This window comes from Saccopteryx leptura, chromosome 5, assembly GCF_036850995.1.
Source record: "Saccopteryx leptura isolate mSacLep1 chromosome 5, mSacLep1_pri_phased_curated, whole genome shotgun sequence".
In the NCBI taxonomy this organism is placed as follows: Eukaryota; Metazoa; Chordata; class Mammalia; order Chiroptera; family Emballonuridae; genus Saccopteryx; species Saccopteryx leptura.
In genome coordinates this window covers 35,254,253-35,278,448 of record NC_089507.1, presented here as the reverse complement: position 1 = coordinate 35,278,448, position 24,196 = coordinate 35,254,253, and the positions used below count along the sequence as shown (strand labels likewise).

At 38.8% G+C, this 24,196-nt stretch overlaps 1 protein-coding gene and 1 long non-coding RNA gene across 3 annotated transcripts in view; one reads left to right on the top strand and one right to left on the bottom strand.

The window, feature by feature from the left end:
- The window catches only part of LOC136405239 (uncharacterized), a 77,015-nt gene that overhangs the window by 34,118 nt on the left and 18,701 nt on the right, over nucleotides 1-24,196 (bottom strand). The window lies entirely within an intron of this gene.
- The window catches only part of TXK (TXK tyrosine kinase), a 69,487-nt gene that overhangs the window by 28,762 nt on the left and 16,529 nt on the right, over nucleotides 1-24,196 (top strand). For both annotated transcript variants that reach the window (XM_066384409.1, XM_066384410.1), the window contains exons 6-10: nucleotides 4,079-4,133; nucleotides 12,969-13,048; nucleotides 13,970-14,097; nucleotides 20,634-20,708; nucleotides 23,751-23,922. In XM_066384409.1, the coding sequence (XP_066240506.1) occupies nucleotides 4,079-4,133; nucleotides 12,969-13,048; nucleotides 13,970-14,097; nucleotides 20,634-20,708; nucleotides 23,751-23,922 (510 nt within the window). The remainder of the gene's footprint in view (nucleotides 1-4,078; nucleotides 4,134-12,968; nucleotides 13,049-13,969; nucleotides 14,098-20,633; nucleotides 20,709-23,750; nucleotides 23,923-24,196) is intronic.

Below are 24,196 nucleotides of genomic sequence, written 5' to 3'. Positions count from 1 at the left end.
ATGAGTCTGATTTATCTCATTATCGCTACACGGAATATTTAATCTTCTCAGAGTTAGAAAGTCACTTAGAGAAACGGATTACCTTCTCAGATCTAATAGGGTTTCTAGGTTGAAAACTCAAGACCACAATACTGTACCTTATTAATAAAAAATCTAAGGTTGGGATGCCTGAGGCTGACGTATACACAAGATGTTTGTGCTCAACCATAGTTGGATATCATTTTGTTTTTTAAAAAAACATAACAATAGAAGCTCCATCCCAGATCCCATGACTACATCCTTTGTTATTAGTTTTATAATCAGTGTTATCTAGGTATGAGTTATAGGCTTACTGATTAAAAAAATAAAACAAAACACTCTTCTAACTTTACCATCTGATTTATTTCTAAAAGACTATGCCTCAACCTTTCTAAATTATATTCATCCAATCTCATTCCTGTCTGTGGAATCCTTCATTATTTTTTAAAATCCCAAATTCTTCATATATTTCTATCTGGCTCTTTGGTTACTACTTGGAAGTTATTTTAATTACAGGCACACAGATTTTTAATTTATAGTTACACAAAATATTTACTTATATTATTTATCACTACAATAAGTATAAAACAACAAAATTAACACTGATATCACTGGGGAACGATATTTTTTCATTTTCTGTTGCATGAGGTTTTAGAACTGTTTCTATATAGTTCTACATCGCTGATTCCAAATATGAAATTCGTTTTTTGATGCATGCTCTAGTTTTACTGCAATTTTAATTTTTTTGTTAGAGTTAATGGCATGCATTGGTTTTTAAATTGGAATTAAAGGGCAACGACTCTTGGATTGAACATAACCACAAGGCAATTAATGTTTTACAAACATCACTTTTACATAATTGTAGTTTTCTTTAAATGTAAAAAATTGTTATCTGATAAAAACACCCTCTTATTTTGTTTTAAAATTGAATCATGGCTTCTCTGAGTAGGCATACATGTAAGAATAGTCCTGACACCTTCTGTTACATATGTGGCTGTTACACACTTCAGCGTCAAAGGTGCAATATTTCATCATTTGTGACTCATGCAATCATTGCCTATTTTCAAGTTCCCCTTTGCAATCAAGGCAAGAATTGGGCTCCTCATATTGTGTGTCATAATTGTGAGGAAATGCTTTGTGACTGGACAAAAGGAAAACGCAAAGGAATGCCTTTTGGTATTCCCATGGTTTGGCGTGAACTTAAGGACCACAACAGTGACTATTATTTCTGTCTGATCTATACAAAGGGCATCGGCTAGAAAAAACAGCATATGATCGCACACCATAATATTCCTTCAGCAATACGACCTATCCCACACTCTGAAACACTCCCGGTTCCAGTTTTCAATGGTTTTATTTCTTCTAAGGGCGAAGAAAGTGAACATGGTGATCAAGTGTAATTTGATAAGATGCATGAGGAAATGGTTGTAGAATCTGAAGGCTCTTCTTCTGATGCCAAGCAGTCATTAACCCCTCAGCAGTTTAGCCAACCCGAATTGAATGACATAAGTAAGAATGACATAAAAATTGTCCTCATCTTTCTGAAGTATGAGGAGCATAACTGGATCATTTGTGTGGACCTTAAAATGGTAAATTTCCTGCTAGGACAACAGAGAGGTTTCATGAAGTACCCTTGCTTTCTGTATTTGTGGGACAGCCGAGCTCAGGAGAAACACTGGACATAGAAGGAGTGGCTGAAACGTGAAGCTCTGGAAGTAGAGATGCAAAATATTGTGAATGAACCTGTAGTTAATCGAGACAGGATCATTTTCCCCCACTTCACATCAAACTTGGATTAATGAAGCAGTTTGTTCAGGCTTTGAATAGAGAAAGTGAATGCTTTCAACATATTATTTCTGCTTTTCCTGCCTTGTCCTTGGAGAAGACCTCAAATTCAATGGACCTCAAATTCGAACCCTCGTATGTGATGAAGAATTTGCCAGGAAGATGAATAAGGAGGAGAAAGCAGCATGGCAGTCTTTTGTGGCAGTTACAAAGAACTTCCTTGGCAACAAAAAAGCAGAAAACTATGAACTTCTGGTTCAAAGGATGCTTTTGGCTTTCCGCAACATTGGATGTGACATGAGCATTAAGATTCACTTCCTGAACAGTTACCCTGATAAGTTTCCCGAAAATTTTGGAGCTGTTAGTGATGAGCAGACTACTGCTGGAACATCAAACGAGATTGTCCTCAACAAGTACACAAACACAAGAGCTACAAATGCAAAATTTTGCCTGAATAGAATTTAAATAAGTTTTGCGCAACTTTTATGATTAAAATAAGTGTTTTAATATGTTCTATTTCAAAATTGTAGACAATTCTGATGCAATCATATCTTTTGGTGTATTAGTGTATTTATTGCATTATATAAATTATTATATTTTCACAAAGATGATGCCCAAGAAGACATTCTACTTCAGTATGTTAAACTAAATGTTGAAAATTTTACAATAAGATGAAAACCTAAAATCTTGAATTGCAAAAAACTGTAGCTTACAGAGAAAAACTAATGTCAGATTTGAGATCAGCACACTCGAATTAGGTGAACAAGTGTTTTTGTGGATGCAACAAAAATTTTGTTCCCCAGTGTATGATAGCAGGTGAAAAACATTTAGAAAAAAAATTCAATTCTTTTCCTTTTTTTGAAGTAACATTATGCAGTTTTTACTTTTCACAGAGTCAACATATTTTAGTGAGTTATAATCAATATTTTCCTTTTAGCACCCATATTTTACAATGTAGCCAGTGGGGGCCCCTTCACACTGATACCTATGTCTCTAACTCTACAACAGGAGGTCTCAGACTCATCTTGAAATTCCTTCCACAATATGATTATTCATTTAAAAGTACCAAATGATATTCACAGTTGAACATCGCAGTTACTCTTATTCCCATTAGTGATAAGTAGTCATATTATTTTATCTAGAATCATCTGTAATCATCCCTGTTCTCAATGGTTTATATTTTAAAGGTTCATTTTCATTTTAAGGGCATTAATGGCAGCTTTCCACTACTGCCGGTTAGGGGAAGTCCATATGATAAGATCAATTCCGTGCTCAAAGTCAGGTATGAGTTTCATTCAGCCACCATCTGGCCCACCCACTGTGACTCAGTGCAAAGTTATGGAGGCCTTCTTCCTTTCACTGTCCATAAAAATAGTATTTCTGGTAATATTAGATTAGCTGATTTTTAACATAGTGTTTTGAAATGAAAGTTTTTCCATTTTCCTTTCTCTCTCCTTGGTTCTACCATTTCCTTTCTCTTTCTTGCACAAAGTTTGCTTCCTGACTAGGTATTGTCATACCAAACTCTGCATTTAAATTACAGTGTGATTTGATTATAACAATTGTGTGCACTTCTGGTATTCTAAAGTCTTATAGTGGCATGTTTCATGTGGCGGTAACAGCAAGATCAGGGGCAGAAAAGGGCTGGGTGAACCTGAGAAAGGAAAGAATCCAAGTGGTGGAATCTTAGTGTGTGAACAGAGAATGAGGAGAAAGTTGAGGCCAGAGATGGTATGTAGAGCAGGGTTATATATTGATTGTTCCATTTACTCTACTAAACCGCTAACTTTATTACAAGTTAACATACTTAGGAAAGTCAAATAAGTTAGACTGGGTTTGAATTTTGGAAAGGTGCCACAGCATATACAAAAGCATGCGAATAAGAATTTCCTGAGAAGAAAGGAGCAGGTATTTTTTAGTTTGTCTACCAAAGCTCAGTCAAGTGTGTATGGAAGATGATGACTTTTTAAACATATACCTTTCATGGAAATTTTTAGGAGGTTAAATTTTTAGGAGGTCAAAATTATATACTGTTTGTCAGAAAGTTAAATTGAGATATAATAGAATAAATATTGCAAGTAATAAAACTCCACTAAACTAAATTAATCAACCTATAATGGTACATTATTATTTATCTGAATAAAATAAAAAAACACTCAACTTCTAAAAATCAGTTCTAGAGTAAGTTCTTAAAAACAAAGGAAATGGAGGAGGGTTTTTTTTTCTGGATAAAATAAAATGTAAAATTTTAAAATTATTTGTATTGCTTTTACAGGTGGTACCATAGAAACATTACCAGAAATCAGGCAGAACGTCTTTTGAGACAAGAGGTAATTCAATTTATTCTTTTTTTTTTTTTTTGTACTTTTCTGAAGCTGAAAACGGGGAGACAGTCAGACAGACTCCCGCATGCACCGACTGGGATCCACCTGGCACGCCCACCAGGGGGCGATGCTCTGCCCACCAGGGGGCAATGCTCTGCCCATCGGGGCGTCGCTCTGTCACGACCAGAGCCATTCTAGTGCCTGAGGCAGAGGCCACGGAGCCATCCCCAGCGCCCAGGCCATCTTTTGCTCCAATGGAGCCTCGCTGGGGGAGGGGAAGAGAGAGACAGAGAGGGGGAGGGGTGGAGAAGCAGATGGGCGCTTCTCCTGTGTGCCCTGGCCGGGAATCGAACCCGGGACTCCTGCACGCCAGGCCGACGCTCTACCACTGAGCCAACCGGCCAGGGCCTCAATTTATTCCTAAATAAATCTGTGAATACTTTCAAAATTTCTTAGAGAGGTACGTTAGAAAGAAAACCCTATACAACTAAAACATTTTATCACTTTCTGTTCTTTTTAATTCTAAAGTATTGTAATTCCATCTCTATACACATTTTTGATGTCATTAACTAATTGTCTTTGTATCAGATTATGCTTTCTATTGATTTTTATTATAATTTCAGAAATATATTCTTCCTGAATGATTTCAGCACTAACATTCTACAACTTCTTCATTCACTCCAAAGTGCATTCTACCAGTACAGTCTATATTTGAATTGCCCATACACCTTTGCATCAATGCCAATCAAATATACACCCTATCCTCCAGGGAAAGGGGGAGGGGGAGGGGCACAAAGAAAACTAGATAGAAGGTGACAGAGGACAATCTGACTTTGGGTGATGGGTATGCAACATAATTGAACGACAAGATAACCTGGACATGTTATCTTTGAATATATGTATCCTGATTTATTGATGTCGCCCCATTAAAAAAATAAAATTATTTAAAAAATATATATACACCCTATCCTCATAAGCTTAGCTTAGGCTCATTAAAAACACAAATATTAGAAAAAGATGCAGTGCTGCACTTTCTTTGTTCTTGGAAACAAAAGGAAGAGTAAGATGGCCAAAATATCAAGCTCAGATCAAAACTGCTCATTTAGGTCAAGACAAAACAAAACTGCATATAGTTCAAATTTCCAACTGACAGTAAATATCAACTGTGGGTAAAGGTATAGTCAGAACTAGAAACTAGGTAAGAGGTATGTGTGTTATTATGCACTGCTGTCGGATGTTGAGAAAATTTAGAAATATAAGCGAGAAAGAATCAGTTAATAACTAAAAACTCAATGCCAGTAATGACTCAGGACACAGGGCAGGTCCAGGTAACAGCTGGGGCATAGGCAGAGCATGAAGAACACAGCCCCAGCTCACAGGGGTGGGATGCAGGCTGGAGGGCTGCCTGGCTTCACTGCTAGGAGGCAATGGAGTGTGGTAGCAAATGTGGTATCTGCCTGGCATAGTGACAGCAGGTGGCTTTCTGTAAAGTGATCGTGGTAGATCCAGAATGAACCAAGCAGATGTCATGGCAGGCAGGCAGAACTGGAGAAGGGAAGTACAGAAATAGATCCACAGTAAGCAAGGTGATCACGGTTAGCATGGCCGGAATCACTGGGCTGTGCCGGTTCACCAGGGAGGAATCCTGACCAGGCATCTGAGAGGAAGCCTGGACAGGGCGAGGGTCTGACCATCCACAGAGACCCGAACAGGGAATTATGTAACAACCGGTGCATACCTGCAACTCAGACATCACTGCAGGTAGTAACATTTGGCCGTACCCTTCCTTAATGAAATTACGGACGGTTAGCCCACCCTCTCCTCTTGTCCTCCTCTCCTCCCCAGAGGCAATCACATAGAAGGACACGTTCCCATTTTGTCCCTGTGTTTATATTTTTTCATAGATTGTTCATAAGCAAACTATAGTGTTACGTATTTTAATGTTTGACATAAAGGAGACCATATGTTTTGGTTCTTTTAATAGGTGTGCAGATAGTGTTATAATGAGTTGTACACTTGAAACCTGTATGGTTTTATGAACCAATCTCATCTCAATAAATTCAAATAAAAAATAATAAAACAAAATGACTCTGATTACAAAATGAAGTTCTTAAAATGTTTAAAAAATGAAATAATTTAAGCATTGTATTTTCAAATTTATTCATATGGGTACATATAGATCAAATACATTGCTTTATCTGCTGTCCATTATTTCATTATAGGAATATACCCAAACATATCCATTTCACGATTGATAAACATTCAAATTGTTTCTAATTTCTTACTACCAAACAGCGCTACGAAGAACTTCCCTGTACGTGTCATTGATACACAAAGGAAGAATTTTCTTTCCATTAGCCCCAGAAGCAGAATGGTCTGGTCGGGGGGCATGTGCACATTTAACATTACTAGATATTTTCAAATCATGATTCAAGGTACTTGTACTAGTTTATACTCTTATAGGGGATGAGAACATTAGTTCTCAACATTCTTGCCAACAACTGGTAGTTTCACACTTTTTTAATTCATTGAGTGAGAAATTTTAGGTATATTTTAAAATGTGCATTTCCTTGATATTTATTTGGATTAACTTTTTGAGTGTCTTTTTTTTTTTTTTTTTTTTCTGAAGCTGGAAACGGGGAGAGACAGCCAGACAGACTCCCGCATGTGCCCGACCGGGATCCACCCGGCACGCCCACCAGGGGCGACGCTCTGGCCACCAGGGGGCGATGCTCTGCCCCTCCGGGGCGTCGCTGTGCCGCGACCAGAGCCACTCTAGCGCCTGGGGCAGAGGCCAAGGAGCCATCCCCAGCACCCGGGCCATCTTTGCTCCAATGGAGCCTTGGCTGCGGGAGGGGAAGAGAGAGACAGAGAGGAAGGAGGGGGTGGGGGGTGGAGTAGCAAATGGGCGCTTCTCCTATGTGCCCTGGCCTGGCCGGGAATCGAACCCGGGTCCCCCGCACGCCAGGCCGACGCTTTACCTCTGAGCCAACCGGCCAGGTCGAGTGTCTTTTGACCAGTTGGGCTTCCTCTGATGTTACATGCCTGTTCACAGCCTTTGCTTATTTTCCTATAGTATTTGCCTTTTAAACTGACTGATGTATGTTTTAAAAATATATTCTGAATACCAATATTTTGTCAGTTATGTGTTATAACTATATTTTTCTGGTTTTTGAAAAAAGGCTTTATGCTGTTTTCCTATACAGAAAAGAAAATTCTAAAAGTGGTAATATCAAATATCTTAATATTTCTCTTATCTCTGCTTTTTAAAATTTGTTTACCATGGAAATTCCTCTCTCTCAAGTAATAAAAGAGTTTTATTTTCCTTTAAATGTCTTAAAGATTTGCTTTTCAAATTTTAGGTTTTTAATCTGTCTCAAGAGAATAAGAGAGAGCAAGAGGGTGTGTGTGTGTGTGATATGTTTAAATATATATGTATATATTCTTACATTATCTTAAAATGTTTTATAATTTACATATTTTATAATTTTTATTTCAAAAATATGCCTGGGTTAAATGCTACTCAGTCATGAGGCATTTAAAATAATATTGTGGTTTTAGGGTTTTCTAATATTTTATTTAATATTTGTCCTGTTACTTTCAGAGTGAGACAGGCTTCTAATTTTCTATTCTCTTTGTCTGATTTTAGTATAAAGGTTATGCTAGCATCAAAAAATGAGTCCTCTTTTTCCAACTCTGGAACAGTTAATATTAAATAGGAGTTGTTTGCTCCTTGAAGGTTAAATACACCTCTTGTAAAACAGACTAGACATGCTGCTTTTTTCAAACATCTTCTACTACTTGATTAATTTCTTTTTCTTTTTTGGATCTTTGATCATTTATATTTACCTAGAGAATTGCCTGTTTTATATTTATTTTCAAATTTATTGTATAAATTATTTATAGAAGTAGCTTATAATTTTTATTTCATATTTAAATAGTATCCCCACATGCTTCCAAAATCAAATGGTTTTGAAAAGTTTTCTGTCACTTTGTCTCCAAGACATCAATTCCCCTTCCCATAGATGAAGAGCTATTCTTGAGTTTATTTTGTATTCTTTCAGAGCTATATAACACACACACAAATCCAGTACAATGTATGTTTTGTTACCTTTACAAATGGTAACATAATACATGTATACTTTTCTGTACATTACTTTTTTTCTCTTAGTAGTATGTATGTATTGGGAAACTTTCTGCATCAGTACACAAAATGTGTCCTTACTCATTTTTCACCTGCATGGTACAGAATTCACCATATATAAGACATACCATTTTTGGAAACTTTGGGGTCTAAAAACTGGGTACATCTTATACAGTGGTTGTAAATTTTTTTACTTGCATTTTTTGCTTTTTCACGCCAATGAAGAGTTGTATGAATTTTATGATGAATAAAACTTGAGTTCAATAACTTTATGTAATACATTTATTTTTCAAATTTTGGGCCCCAAAATTAAAGTGTGTCTTATACATGGAAGTGCCTTATACATGGGGAAATACAGTATCTTAGTTTGGATGTATCACAATTATTAAACCAATCCTTTTTATGGAAATGTAAATTGTATACACTGTTTTGCTATTAAAACAGTGCTGCCATAGGTCACTAACACAAGTAGGTTTCTTTTTCTCATTTATGTAAGCATATTTGTAAGCCATATCCCCAGAGGTGGAAAAATGCTGGGTCAAAGGGAATGCGCATTTATAATATTGATAGAGATTAAAATGCCCCCTTATGGGAGTTGTATCAATTTATATACATACTAACAATGTAAGAGAATGTGTATTTTTCCACAACCTTTCCAGAAAGTGCTTTAATGAAACATTTGGAACTTTGCTTTCTGACATCTCATCTCAATATGGATTTCATTTTCATTTCTCTTATTCTGGGAATGTTATGCATCTTTTTATATACTAAGTTTTATATATTTGTATTTCTTGTTCTGTGAGATGTCTGTTCATATCCTCTGCAAAATTTTCTCATTCTCTTTTTTTTTTTTATGTTTTCTCACAGTTTGTAGGACATATGTAGCTATATTGAGGAAATTAGCCTTGGTAATATGTAGCCACGAATAGTATTTGGATTTTATATATTTAAAGTTTTCGGACAAAGTTTGAAAGTTTTTCGGGTTGTGTCAGGTTAGAATTGCCTTTTCCAATACAAGGTTATACAGTTTTCCCCCCATATTTCTTGATTGCTTTAGTGGTTTTATTTTTTGCACATACACGGTTTTCTAGAAGTTCCTAAATGTCCAGCTTTACTGCACTGACTTGAGGGGCCACTTTCAGCACCAAAACAAGTCCTCTATGGGAATGTGTCTGGACTTCCCACGTGGTTTCATCGATCAGCCTGTCACATGTGCTGCTCTTCCGCCAGCTTAAATACCGGGCCTTAAATACCAGCCTCCCTCATTCTGTTTTTGTTTTTAAGAAATATTCTGGATATATATTTTACCATATTTAAATTCAGAATTGCTTTACCTAGTTTTTAAAAACTTCCTGTTGGTTGCCTTAATTTACAAAGTAGTTAAAAAAAAATTGCATATACATACATATATGTAAATGTGTGTACATACTTGTATGACATGTGTAATGTTCAGGCATTACACACATTAGTGGGGGTTTAAGATCAATTTGTTCTGGGACCCATCTATTGACTATTTATATAGAAAAAAATTAAAATTAGATTCCTAACTCATACAAAAATAAATCTCATTAAAGACCTAATGAGGAAAACAAACACTTTTGTTAATATTTAGGTAGGATTTTTGCATCAATATGGGAGAAGACTGGTTCGTGGTTCTACCTTTTGTATACAGTCTTTGCTGTGTTATTTATGTTAAGCTCACTTTATATAAGAATTTAAAAGTTCTTCTTTTCATGAGCTCTGGAATCATTTGATAAATCTGTTTTATCATTTCTAAAATTTAAGATTTGGCCCTGGCCAGTTGGCTCAGCGATAGAGCATCGGCCTGGCGTGCGGGGGACCCGGGTTCGATTCCCGGCCAGGGCACATAGGAGAAGCGCCCATTTGCTTCTCCACCCCCCCTCCTTCCTCTTTGTCTCTCTCTTCCCCTCCCGCAGCCAAGGCTCCATTGGAGCAAAGATGGCCCAGGCGCTAGGGATGGCTCCTTGGCCTCTGCCCCAGGCGCTACAGTGGCTCTGGTTGCGGCAGAGCGACGCCCCAGAGGGGCAGAGCATCGCCCCCTGGTGGGCAGAGCGTCGCCCCTGGTGGGCGTGCCGGGTGGATCCCCGACCGGCGCATGCGGGAGTCTGTCTGACTGTCTCTCCCCGTTTCCGGCTTCAGAAAAATACAAAAAAAAAAATTAAAAAAAATTAAGATTTGATAACATCACAGTGAGTAACTGTAGTGCTTTTAAACGTGCCAGCTCTTTTGGAACTTGATCCAGTTTTCTGTTCAATGGGTCCAGTAAGATTTCTAGCTCTTCCAGAATCAATTTTAATATATTTTAAGTTTTTCTAGTTAATTACCCAGTTTATTGTGCAGAGTCAAGGAAACTCTTTAATTTCTTTTCTGGATCCTTGTAAAAATTTTTTATAGATGTTCCTATTTATTATTGATTAACATTAAAAAAATTAATTTTAGCAATTTATTTTATTTTCTTTTTTTTGCCTAGACCACCAAATTTTGGGTTTAATTACTAGATATAGTATATTTTGTTTAACTACTAGCTGTATTATACTTTTGTTATTTATTTATTTATTTATTTTTTATTTTTTATTTTTTCATTTTTCTGAAGCTGGAAACAGGGACAGTCAGACAGACTCCCGCATGCGCCCGACCGGGATCCACCCGGCTCGCCCACCAGGGGGCGACGCTCTGCCCAGCAGGGGGCGATGCTCTGCCCCTCCGGGGCGTCGCCATGTTGCGACCAGAGCCACTCTAGCGCCTGGGGCAGAGGCCAAGGAGCCATCCCCAGCGCCTGGACCATCTTTGCTCCAATGGAGCCTTGGCTGCGGGAGGGGAAGAGAGAGACAGAGAGGAAAGCGCAGGGGAGGGGTGGAGAAGCAAATGGGCACTTCTCCTGTGTGCCCTGCCCGGGAATCGAACCCGGGTCCTCCGCACGCTAGGCCGACGCTCTACCGCTGAGCCAACCGGCCAGGGCTACTTTTGTTATTTAAATAATTTGTTATTGTAAAAATATTTTATTATTTTTGGCTTTTGTCTTTATTATTCCTTTCTTCTACTTTACCTGTTTATTTCATAGTTCTTATCCTAACTTCTTGAGTTGGATATAATTATTTGTATTCTTTCAGTTATATAAATAAGACTATAAATTTACTTCTGAGTACAGCTTGAACTGTATAGCAGAGGTTCTGATACATAGCGTTATCCTTACTTTTTTTTTTTTTTTTTTTTTTACAGAGACAGAGAGAGAGAGTCAGAGAGACGGATAGATAGGGACAGACAGACAGGAAGGGAGAGAGATGAGAAACAGCAATTCTTTGTTGTGTTTCCTTAGTTGTTCATTGATTGATTTCTCATATGTGCCTTGACCGGGGGTCTACAGAGACCAAGTGACCCCTTGCTCAAGCCAGTGATCTTGGGTTCAAGCTGGTGAGCTTTGCTCAAACCAGATGAGCCCGCGCTCAAGCTAGCGACCTCGGGGTTTCGAACCTGAGTTCTCTTCATCCCAGTCTGATGCTCTATCCACTGCGCCACCACCTGGTCAGGTGTGTTGTTTTTACTTTTTTAGATATTTTTCATTTTTATTTAAATTTCCTTGAGTTTTACAAAGAAGAACTTAAAATTTTACAGGTGGTAGGCTTTGCATATACATATCTATATTATATACAGACATCTTTGTCTTTACATCTTGTGTCCCTTATGATATGTAATGCAATCTTTGCACATGGTAGGAATTCAATGAAAGCTATATTTTATCATTTTGAGTGGTAATAAAAGATTCTTTGGTTTGAACATTTGACCAGAAAATGAGGTCTGTCTCTTGATAAGCATCTGGGAGGAGCTAGCGACTCTGCTTTGTGCATTATGTACAGCTCGGGGGTCGGGCAGGGCTGCCTGGGTTGTGCAATTCTCAAACAACTTATCGGCACATCACAGGTGTAAACTGGCATGAGTTTGACAAGACACTGAGATAGTTTCCTCCTCACAGGTGTAAACACACCCAGTAAAAATACCAAACAAAAAGAAATCAAATAAAAATGCCCAACGTTCAGGATTATTTGAAAGCAAGTCACAACTTTATGGAGATTTCTCCCCAAAAAAGTCATTAGAGATCCAATTTATAAACTAGCCTCTAATTTATTCTAATTTTCTCTCCTCTTGCCATTTCTCTTTTGTCTCGCCCATAGCCCTAGCAACCGAAATGGCTGTCTTTGCTCCTCTCTCCAGACTGCCCCATCTCTTCTCTATTCATCCTTATGACAGACTCTGGTCTCTTCTTCCCCTCCCCACCCCAACAATTTCAGATGTATTTCTTTTTCCAGCAGCCCTACCTGCCATTTTCTTTCTTTTCTTTCAAAGTATAGTTCTGTCCCTCTGTCTCAGAGTTCTTCCTACTCATCTGCTGTTTTGGTCTATTATCGTAATTAATATATCAATAACAAAAATAACTAAATGGTAGGATATGGATAATTTTTTAGAAGAATTTTGGGCAAAGTTTTAAAATACTCATTTATAATAAATCCTTATTCTATATATTTTATTTTATAGGTATTATTTCTAAACCCATACTTGTAAAAACAATCTCGTCCTTTTATAGTAAGTCAGTATAGCTTTGGTTTTTATTAGTGAAATGTAAGGTTGTCTCTTCTTTCTAATAAAAAGAAAACTTGTACAATGAATGAATTGTTTTGCAGTCTAAAGAAGGTGCATTTATTGTTCGAGATTCAAGACATTTGGGATCCTACACAATTTCTGTGTTTTTAAGAGATAGGAGGTAAGCCATTGTAATTTGGGTCACTTTAAAAATAATAATCCCTGGAACAGTCCTATTTATAGAGACACTGTCACTTAGAGAATGCGAGAGGCTAACATAGGGAGAAGATTGCTGGACTGGATATTAAAACCACTGATCCGTTCAAGTTGTATCCTGAACAAACTCATTGGATGATACTTAAGTTCTTCCATCTCCTTTTCTCAACCATCAATGAGGAGGTTAGATTAGTTGTAGTCAAGCTGGTGGCGTTCTCCGCGTATTCCTTGGTCTATCCTAGGGCTACCTGCAGAGTTCACCTGCACTCAGAAAGCTTCCTCTGTCTTTCCGAGGACATTCTCTGAATGAGGGAACTCATGTCCTCCTGGCTAGGTAGGAGGTGCCTGAGAATTAACGTCCTAGGAGTGACCCTTTATCAGTGAGGAATGGGAGTTCATGGATAAACACCTCAGCTTCTTTGCACTTTAGGGGGTACTTCTGAGGTGCATTATGCCATCTCTTAACTTCCTATAAGGATTAAGCTGTAGTTGCTCACAGCAAAACTGCCCATCAGTACACCCTGTATTGGTTTTCTTCCTATCTTTGTCTCACATCGCCTCACATCCCTCACAGTGCATTTGTTCATTCACTTAACCCCTACTTGATACTCAATAAATACTTATGTGCCCGTTACGAGATATACTTTTTTTGGACTTGTCACCTAGACAGCTTTGGCTGAAGTTATGTTTGATTCGAAAGCCCCAATAAGACAGCTGAATTTTCCTGGGATGGTGAAACACCTGTTTAATTTAATCCAATCTGCTCTTCAGTGTGCAGTGTTGCTAGACTAAGAGTTTTAGAGGCAGAGACCTCTTGCTTAATTAATTGATTTAGTTTCAAAGTGATCTTTCGCTTGTTTACTAATTCACATTTTATTGATTGTAGAAGCATGGAGGCTACCATCAAACATTATCAGATTAAAAAGAATGACTCAGGACAGTGGTACGTGGCTGAAAAGCATCACTTCCAATCAATCCCTGAGTTGATCTGGTACCACCAGCACAATGCAGCCGGTAAGTCAGGAACTTGAGGCGGGGAGAGTAGGGAAACCAGGCTCTAAATGGGCAAAACGCATCTTTGGTTTCAGACACTTAACTGTGTAAACATGTGTAAGAGCTTGAAATACAACAGTGCTTCTGAACAATTCTCTTCATTGTTGCTTCTTTGTTTTTCTAGTCAAGGGATAAGAGGTAGACCAATTTTTTTTACATTTCTGCCAAGTTAGTAAAATGATAGATGACAGAGAAGCAAAAGGCCATTTAGTCATTGTGCATTTGTTCTTGAAATTTACATGGGGTTGAATGTAATAGGATTTCCAATGTCTTAGAGAACCATGCTTCCTTTTCCTGGCCCCCATAAATTTGCTCTCTACTTTAGACTACTGCAATAGCAAATTACCCTTAAATCACTCATTCTCTGTTCTTTCTTGTTTGAAGAACAGAAAGATTTACACAGGATGCAGACTTTCACTAATTACATCTTGGACTAAATATATACTGGAAGCATATTTAACCCCCATCCCGAGCTATTGTTCGTAATAATTGCTCTTTGGGCAAACCTATCATCTATGGAAAGATACATAATTCCCGAAAGTTCCACCACAATTGTAATCATATCTCTGGCTTTCAGCCGGCACCCAAACTCTGCTAGACCACTTTGAGCCCAGGGGGGAATCCTCTTACCTCAGCATTGTAGAATTTGGAGCCCACTGTAACTTTTCATACAGTTTTGACTTCTTGTCATACAGTACTTTTTTAGATTTCTCTCATGAAAAGTTGTGTCGACAAAAATAATGTCTTTTGGAAGGCAGCCACTTTTCCATTATACTGGCTCTAAAGATCAGGAATAAATCCAAGGAACATTTTATTCACTTATGGGATGAGTCTACATGGATATTCCAGACGGTCCAGGGAGTTTGGCTGGAGAGGAAGTGGCAACATGTCTGAACGAGGCCAGGGAGGGCTTGTTTGTGGTTAGAGATAGAAACCCTGGGAATCAGGAGACCAGCTCTGAGTTTGCTCCTTCACACTCCTTCTTCCTCTTCCTTCGAATATAAAATTTAAGAAACAGAGTGGTAATGGTAATGAGGTTAAGAAAAATACTAAAGGAGATCAGGATGTGCTGACATAAAAAGATGTCAGTGGCCTGACCAGGCGGTGGCGCAGTGGATGGAGTGTCGGACTGGGATGCAGAGGACCCAGGTTCCAGATCCTGAGGTCGCCAGCTTGAGCGCAGGCTCATCTGGTTTGAGCAAAGCTCACCAGCTTGGACCCAAGGTCGCTGGCTCGAGCAAGGGATCACTCAGTCTGCTGTAGCCCCACGGTCAAGGCACATATGAGAAAGCAATCAATGAACAACTAAGGAGCTGCAACAAAGGATTGATGTTTCTCATCTCTCTCCCTTCCTGTCTGTCTGTCTATATCTGTCCCTCTCTCTGTCTCTGCCACAAAAAAACCCAAAAAAACAAAATGATGTCAGTGATAAATTGTTTAGTAAAAATAGTACAAAGCGGTATAGTCAGAATATAGTCCTACTTTTGAACAAATACACATTTAGACATATCGAAAAACTGTTGTCATTTAGGTAATAATTTTTAAACTAATAAGATTATAACAGATTATAAAATGTTACTGTTTACCTCTGCAGAATGAGACTTGAGGTAGGAGAAGCTTTAATTTTCTGCTTTAAAAATTGCTCTTTAGGTTTAATTTTTTATTACAATGTCTATAAGTTATTCTTATGATATACAAAATATCACATAAATAACTTTCAAAATAAAAAACTGGGCCTGACCTGTGTGGTGCAGTGGATAAAGAGTCAACTTGGAATGCTGAGGTCCCGGGTTTAAAACCCTGGACTTGCCTGGTCAAGGCACATATGGAAGTTGATGCTTCCTGCTCCTCCCCCCTTCTCTCTCTCTCTGTCTCTTTCTCTGTCTCCCCTCTCTAAATAAATGAATATATAAAAAATAATTTAAAAAAAACTGGATCACACAGTAAAAAAAATAAAAATAAAAAACAGGACCTGAAAACTATAGCTATTTATTAAAGAGAAAAGAAATAGAAAAGAAATATAGCAACAAGAAAGAAGAAAAGCATCGGACCTAGAAATAATTCATTTATTGCAGATATACTGGACCCAACCCTGTTTTAAGTGCTCTGATGTTTATTTATTTACTTGATCTTTAGAGCAATCCTCTAAGGTATGTGCTGTTGATAACTCCATCTTACAGTTCAGGAAACTGAAGCATGAGTTGTGAGGTAACTTGCTTAAGGTCATACGGTTAATTAACATCCTCACTGAGACTTGAACTCACATAAATCTTTGAAACCACTGGAGTCACTGAACCTATTAAATCCAGAGTCTGCATTCAGCTACTGCCATTGCCTCCAGAAAGAGGCAAATCATGTAACTGGGGAATATTTTGGAGTGTCTACTTTCAGAAGCGGCTGTGAATCGAAATCCATGACTATCTTGTCTATTTTTCGACCTCTAGTCAATTGAGCTCATGGCAGTCTGTCTCCTTATTGGAAGTAATGACAATGCAGAGAGAAACGGATTTCTTTCTGTCAGAGAGATAGACTATCATTAAACCATTGGTAGTAATTCACAGAATAAAAATATTTGACAAGTAAAATCTTTTAAGTTAGAGAAAAATGTTGGGGTCTTGAGGAAATTCCTTTCTATGTTTGTTTGGTTCATGTGTTATGGAGACTCAGTTTGAGGAAGGTTCGAATCTCAACTAGGTCAGAGTCACTAGTAAAACCCTTTCCTGTTCTCCATCCAAGTCTTCTTCATTCCCGGAATTACCCACTGCCTTATCAGCGAATCACCTAGCTGTCTACTCATCGAGCAAATAAAGTCACCAGGCATAAGCCACCTCATGCTTGCTTTCCTGCCACCATGCCCTCGTCCTGCCCTCGTTCCTTCCAGAGGTGGCAAGGCTGTGCTCTCGTTCCCACCACTCTGCTCCCGCTGGGACCACCCACCATCTGCTCTTCCCTTCTCTCCTGTGTGTCTTCCATTTCTTCTGACCTTCTCCCTTTAGCCTGTAAACACTCTTAAGACTTATTTTTTATTTGAAAAACAAAAACAAAACTTTTGTTCTTTTCTTCCTTTGGACATGACTCTTTTAAACCACACTTTTGGAAAAATGTGTTCACACCCAGTGTCTCTGCTTGCTCACTTTCCATTTGCTTTGTAAATGTCTGTGATCTGGCTTCCACCTCCATCACCCTATGCTCTACCAGTGAACCTCATGCTGACCCAGATAGTGGTACTTTCTAGTTTATATATTTTCTAGTCTTCTCTGCTATATTTCACATTGTCACCCTTTGAACTCCGCTGCTCCCTCAATGTTTGACACCACCCTTCTCTGGTCTTCTCTCACTCAGATCTTCCTTATGGGTCTTTCCAATGGGTTCCACCCTTAAACATTGGTGTTCCTCAGGGATCCATTCTTGATCACTTCTCCTTTCACCCAAGATGCTCTTTTTGCATAGTTCTTCTGCCTGGCAGACAGAGACACTTGCAATCCTGCAGGCCCTGAACTTCAGTGACGAGACAGAACTCTTCATCTTATACCAGTGCTCTTCTTCCAAACCTACTCCTCTTCCTGTTGTTTATCTCTGATAATGGTATCATCATCCCACCAATTACAGGAGCTGGAAACATAGATGCTTCCGTTCTTCTTACCATGTAATATCTAATTAATTATTAAGTACAATTAATTTCATGGCATACATATGTCTGATGTATAGGTCCCTGCCTCTTCGTCTTTCTAGGCTGCACTAATCATTGCTCACTTGGACAATTGTAGTGATCTCTTTCCTGGTCTTGTTGTCTCCAATGTGGCCTTCCCCTCAATCTGTCCTCTATGCTATTGCCAGAATGATCTATTAGAAATGTGCATCTGGCCCTGGCAGGTTGGCTCAGCGGTAGAGCGTCAGCCTGGCGTGCAGGGGACCCGGGTTCAATTCCCGGCCAGGGCACATAGGAGAAGCGCCCATTTGCTTCTCCACCCCCCCCTTCCTCTCTGTCTCTCTCTTCCCCTCCCACAGCCAAGGCTCCATTGGAGCAAAGATGGCCTGGGCGCTGGGGATGGCTCCTTGGCCTCTGCCCCAGGCGCTAGAGTGGCTCTGGTCGCGGCAGAGCGATGCCCCGGAGGGGCAGAGCATCTCCCCCTGGTGGGCAGAGCGTCGCCCCTGGTGGGCGTGCCGGGTGGATCCCGGTTGGGCGCATGCGGGAGTCTGTCTGACTGTCTCTCCCCATTTCCAGCTTCGGAAAAATACAAAAAAAAAAAAAAAAAAAAAAAAAAGAAATGTGCATCTGACTACGACACTCTCTTACTTGGGAACTTTCAGTGGCTCCCTCTCACCTGCAGGAAGATGTAATGCTCTCTAGAGTGGCTTACAAGGCCCATCATAACCAGAAACTACCTACCACGCAACTGCAATTTCTTGTTCTTAGTACCTCTCACTGGCTCAATAACAAATCCTGTTTCATACCTCTAAGTATCATCTCATGCTGTTATTTATGGCAAAATGTCTTTCATAGATTCTCATCGTAAGTTAGGGCCATTTTTCAGATTCATCTGAAATATCATTTCCTCCCAGAAACTTCTTTAAATCCAATGATGTGCGAGGTGCTCTCCCTCTGCATCCCAGAGCGTCTTGCTTATCTCCAGCACAGGACTTCTTCTTTTTACATCGGAATATCCTTTCTCTGCTGCGTTCCCTTGCTGAGATGGAGCTCCTGTGGGCAGAGTCCTCTTTGGATCCTCTGGGACTTGGGGGAATCTTCCTAGAAGATTGTCTAGCACAAAATAGGCACCTAATAATGCTTCTTTCTGTTCTTGTACTGGCTAAGCTTGTTTCTGTCTTCTAGCCTTTGCATATGTCTACCTGGAATGTTCTTCCTTCTGATTTTTGTTTGATGGCTCCTTGCCAATCAGTGTCAGCATAGCTGTCATCTCGTCAGAAAGGCCTTCCCTGAGCACCTGCTCTAAAGCAGCTGTATTCTATCTATGCTGCTTTGCACTCACTGTCTTCTGCTTTTTAATTTTTATTTCACAGGTACAAGTACATGCCCATACAGAAAGTAAGCTTCCTGAGAGCAGGGGCCATCAGTGTCTTATTCACTGCTGTTTCCCACCATCTAGATAATGTTCAGCCATTTCCAGGCCTTCAATAAATATAGGTTGGAGAAATATATAATAAATGCTTATTGAACTAAACTGAAATTGACTGTATAGAATACTACATGTTGGCCCAATCAAAAGAAGTATCATTTACTCTCCCATGCTGTTTTTTTTTTGTTTTTATTTTTAATTTTTTGACAGAGACAAAGAGTCAGAGAGAAAGACAGACAGACAGGAAGGGAGAGTGATGAGAAGCATCAATTCTAAGTTGCAGCACCTTAGATATTCACTGCTTGCTTTTTCATATGTGCCTTGACTGGGGGGGGGGGGGCTACAAAAAAAGAACAAGTGACCCCTTGCTCAAGCCAATGACTTTGGGCTTTGAGCCTTTGGGCTCAAGCTAGTGACCATGGAGTCATGTCTATGATCTCACACTCAAGCCAGCGACCCCGCACTCAAGCTGCTGAGCCCATGCTCGAGCCGGAGGAGCCCATGCTCAAGCCGGAGGCCTCGGGGTTTTGAACCTGGGTCCTCCAGGTCCCAGTCTGATGATGCTCTATCCACTGCACCATTGCCTGGTCAGGCTCCCATGCTGTTTTTAAAAATATCAACTACTCTTAAAAAGTGGGATGATAGCTTGTCTCTTTTAAGCACTGTTGGTGGTTGAATAAATTGGTACAAACTTTGTAGACACCCTTTGATCAGGAAAATACATTTTAAGGAAATTATCTTGAGGCAATAATTTGAGAAGTTCATGCAAATGTACATTAAGATCATACAGTAGGCCCTGGTTGGTTAGCTCAGTCAGTTAGAGCATCCTCCCGAAATGATAAGGTTATGGGTTCGACTCTGGGTCAGGGCACACATAGGAAGCAACCAATGAATGCACAAATAAGTGGAACAATAAATTAATGCTTCTCTTTCTCTCTTTCCCCCTTCGACTCTATCTCTATAGAGTCAATAAAAAATATAATTAAAAACATTATAAAAAATCATACATCGTATTTTACAATAGTGAAATTTTGGAAATAACTTTAAGGTCTACTATAGTCATTGACATTTATTAATTGTATGTTTATTGTAAAAGCTTATAGCAAGAAATTTGGATGTGTAGATGCTTTCAAATAGGAATATAGAGATTTTTGCTGAGATAGTCATCAAAATGGTAACATATATCTCTGGATGTTAATATTTTGTGAGGGATTTTTATTTCACCTTTATATGTTTTTAAATTCTTTAATTTGTGTTCAATGAGATTATATTATTTTATGAAATTTAAATGGGAAAACTGAGCAAACAGACTAAGTAGAATACCTTTTTGCCTTATTTATGTAAAGAGTGATACTATCATCTAGTATATTATTTATATTAGTAACTAAGCTTAAAACGCCAATTTCTCTTTCTTCCTAGGTCTCATGACCCGTCTCCGCTACCCCGTTGGGCTGATGGGCAGTTGTTTGCCAGCCACAGCTGGTTTTAGCTATGGTAAAGTATACACATGTGCTCAAGTAAATTCAGTAAAGAATTCACCCCAAGTTCTCTCTGTGTTTTTTATCTATTGACATACATTTCATCTCAAAGTTTAAATTCCCATTCTGAGATGTTTAAATATATGCATCTCATGATGACAGTTTAAACTGGGGGGAAATGTTTCACCTTTATTCCAAATTTCATTAAACATTGTTACTAACCCTTTTGATAAATTATAGTTCTTTGCATTTGAATTCTTAGGCTGTTGCTCTCTGGTTACATGGTGGTTGGGAAATGAGAGCCCCCCATGAGAAACTCTTAAATGAGCTGCTAAAAGTATCCTCTTCACCTTTTGCAACTAGAACCTGGAAAAAAGTTTGATTGGAACTATTTTCTAGCAAATGTATTATTTGCAAATCTGTGAGAATACATAGAACCAAAGAATCCCATTTTCTAATATGGTGACACTTTATTCCCTTATATTTCTCTCATTAGTGGGACTTAGAATATACTGGAGAGAAATGATAACACAATTATATTGTACAATAGGTAATGGGACTCAGGAACTCTATGTTAATTGAGGTAGAAGGGTGATTTCAGGGTATCTGGACTATTTCTTTGCCCAATAAATATTATATATAATAAAAGTTCCACCACTGGCAATTTATTTGTGTTATGATGGACCTGTTTAATTTTTTAAAACTAAATTTCTCAATTTTTAACATTCAGAACAGTGCACAATTCATAGATGTATAGCTCAGCTGGTTTTGCCTGGTTTTGACTACTTTATATAAGTGGAATTGGTCACCGTGCATTCTTTCGTGCCTGGCTTCTTTCTCTCATCATTCCATGTGTCAGCTCACTGGTGGTGTTGGTGCGGTTGCTTCATTTCCACTGTGGTGCAGTGCTGCATTGCATGACTATACCACAAAAGGTTTTTTAGGTGGCCATTTGGGTTGCAACCAATTTTTGTCTCTTCTAATTAATATTGTTATGAACATTCTTGTATGTCTTTTGATGCAGTTCAGTACACATTTATGCTCCAATGTTAGATTTATATTTAAGAATAGAATTTCTGACCAGATAGCTCAGTTGGTTAGAGAAATTTTCCTGAAGTACAGAGGTTGCCAGTTCGACCCCTGGTCAGAGCACATATAGGAACAGATTGATGTTCCAGTTTTTCTTTCTCTCTAAAATCAATAAAATAAAAATTAAAAAATTTTTTAAAGAGATTATGATTTCTGGATCATAGGGAATACACTTAGATGTCATCAGTTTTCCAAAGAATTTAACCAAATTACATTTCAATCAACAGAGTTCCAGCTGCTCCATACTTTTGGCCTTGCCAAAAGTTGGTATTCTCATGTTTTTTGTTTGTTTTTGTTTGATTTTATTGTTACTTTGTCTAGTCTGGTGAGTGTGTAGTATGTAGTAGTATCTTATTATGGTTTAAATGTGCAATTCCCTGATGATTAATTATTTTGATCAAGTTTTCATAGGTTTAGTGGCCATTTGGGTATTCTCTTTTGTGAGAAAATAAGATATTCAAGTTTTTTAACCTGCAAAAATAAGATAATCGATCTTTCCTAAAAAATTGATTTATTCATATTCTGAATAGGAATTCTTTGCTGGTTACTTGTTTTATACATATCTTCTCCCAGTCTGTGGCTTACCTTTTGATTCTCTTAATAGGATGTACTTGATGAAGAAAATTTTTATAAAGTGTATTTATCATTGTTTCTTTCTGGTTATATTCTGCTGTATGCCGATCCCAAGGTCATGAATATGTTCTCTCATATTACCTTTAAGACACACCTGATGTTAGGAGGCGGAGTACCTCGAAAAGCTGGTATAAGGGGTCATTAACCCTTACAACTCTTTTAAATGCATTATTTTAAAGTTCCAGCAGATGGTGGTGTTGCTATATAAAAAGAGATACAAAAGATTTGATACTAATACTTTTTAAAGTTTTCAAGAGAGGGTTATTTAACCCCCCCCCCATACTTGCTTCTATAGGATAAGAAATATGTAGCAATGTAAATTTCACTTTAAACATACACTTATATACATGTGAGTTAGAATCTTAACATGGGGCATGTTTACAATATTAGATGAATTAATTAGACTTTTTCTTAAAGAGAAGATTTTTCTAAGGCAGAAAAACCATTTAGGAATTGGAGTGGGCAAGCAGTAGAAGGAACTGATGAAATAGGGGGAAGGAGAGTCCAAGCCTTATCTGTCTCACAAGTTCATTCACCAGGACAAAAACAGACTGGAGACATAAATATTTTAGGTCCCAGGTCTAGTTTGGCAGGTTTAGTTTAGAAAAGCACAAAACTGTGTTTTATTGTTGGTTTCTCTAGAAAGAGAAAGCATGTTTTTTTTGTTTTTTTTTGTTTGTTTGTTTGTTTTTTTTGTATTTTTCTGAAGCTGGAAACGGGGAGAGACAGACAGACTCCCGCATGCGCCCGACCGGGATCCACCCGGCACGCCCACCAGGAGCAACGCTCTGCCCACCAGGGGGCAATGCTCTGCCCCTCCGGGGGGTCGCTCTGCTGCGACCAGAGCCACTCTAGCGCCTGGGGCAGAGGCCAAGGAGCCATCCCCAGCGCCCGGGCCATCTTTGCTCCAATGGAGCCTTGGCTGCAGGAGGGGAAGAGAGAGACAGAGAGGAAGGAGTGGGGGGGGGGGTGGAGAAGCAAATGGGCGCTTCTTCTATGTGCCCTGGCCGGGAATCGAACCCAGGTCCCCCACACGCCAGGCCGACGCTCTACCGCTGAGCCAACCGGCCAGGGCCGAAAGCATGTTTTGATATCCATAATTCTTCTCCAAGTAAGTCAAGTGTGTATTTTTAAACTTGAATTCTGGAATTGCACATTGAAGGCACAATGAGAGTATTAAAAATAATCGCAGGCCTTTCCACTCAGGTATCAAGTTTGTAACGTCTCTCTAAAAGAAGAGAATAAGAACAGGTCTAGGTAATCCCTAAATCTTTTCTAGCTCTAAAATTTTAGCAACTTTTCCCTATTTATAACATGGTTTTTTTTTACTTTTTAGAAAAGTGGGAGCTAGATCCATCTGAGTTGGCTTTTATAAAGGAGATTGGAAGTGGTCAGTTTGGTGTGGTCCACTTGGGCAAATGGCGAGCACATATCCAGGTAGCTATCAAGGCCATCAATGAAGGCTCCATGTCCGAGGAGGATTTCATTGAAGAGGCTAAAGTGATGACGTAAGTATAAACAATACCCAGATAGATATCTTATAACACACTGGGATCATGGAAAGAACATAGATTTTTGGAGTCAGTCATACCTGGATTTGTCAAAACTCTTCCCAAGCTAGTTGTGTGACCTGGGCTAATTATTTAACCGCTATGTGGCCTGTATGTGTTATTCCACCTTTCCAAGCCTCATTATTGCTCTGGTAAGGGGATTCCTGAAAAGTTCAAGCCTTACTGGGCCTTTGTGATCAGGATTTCTGAGGGTGATGGGAGATGCATGGAG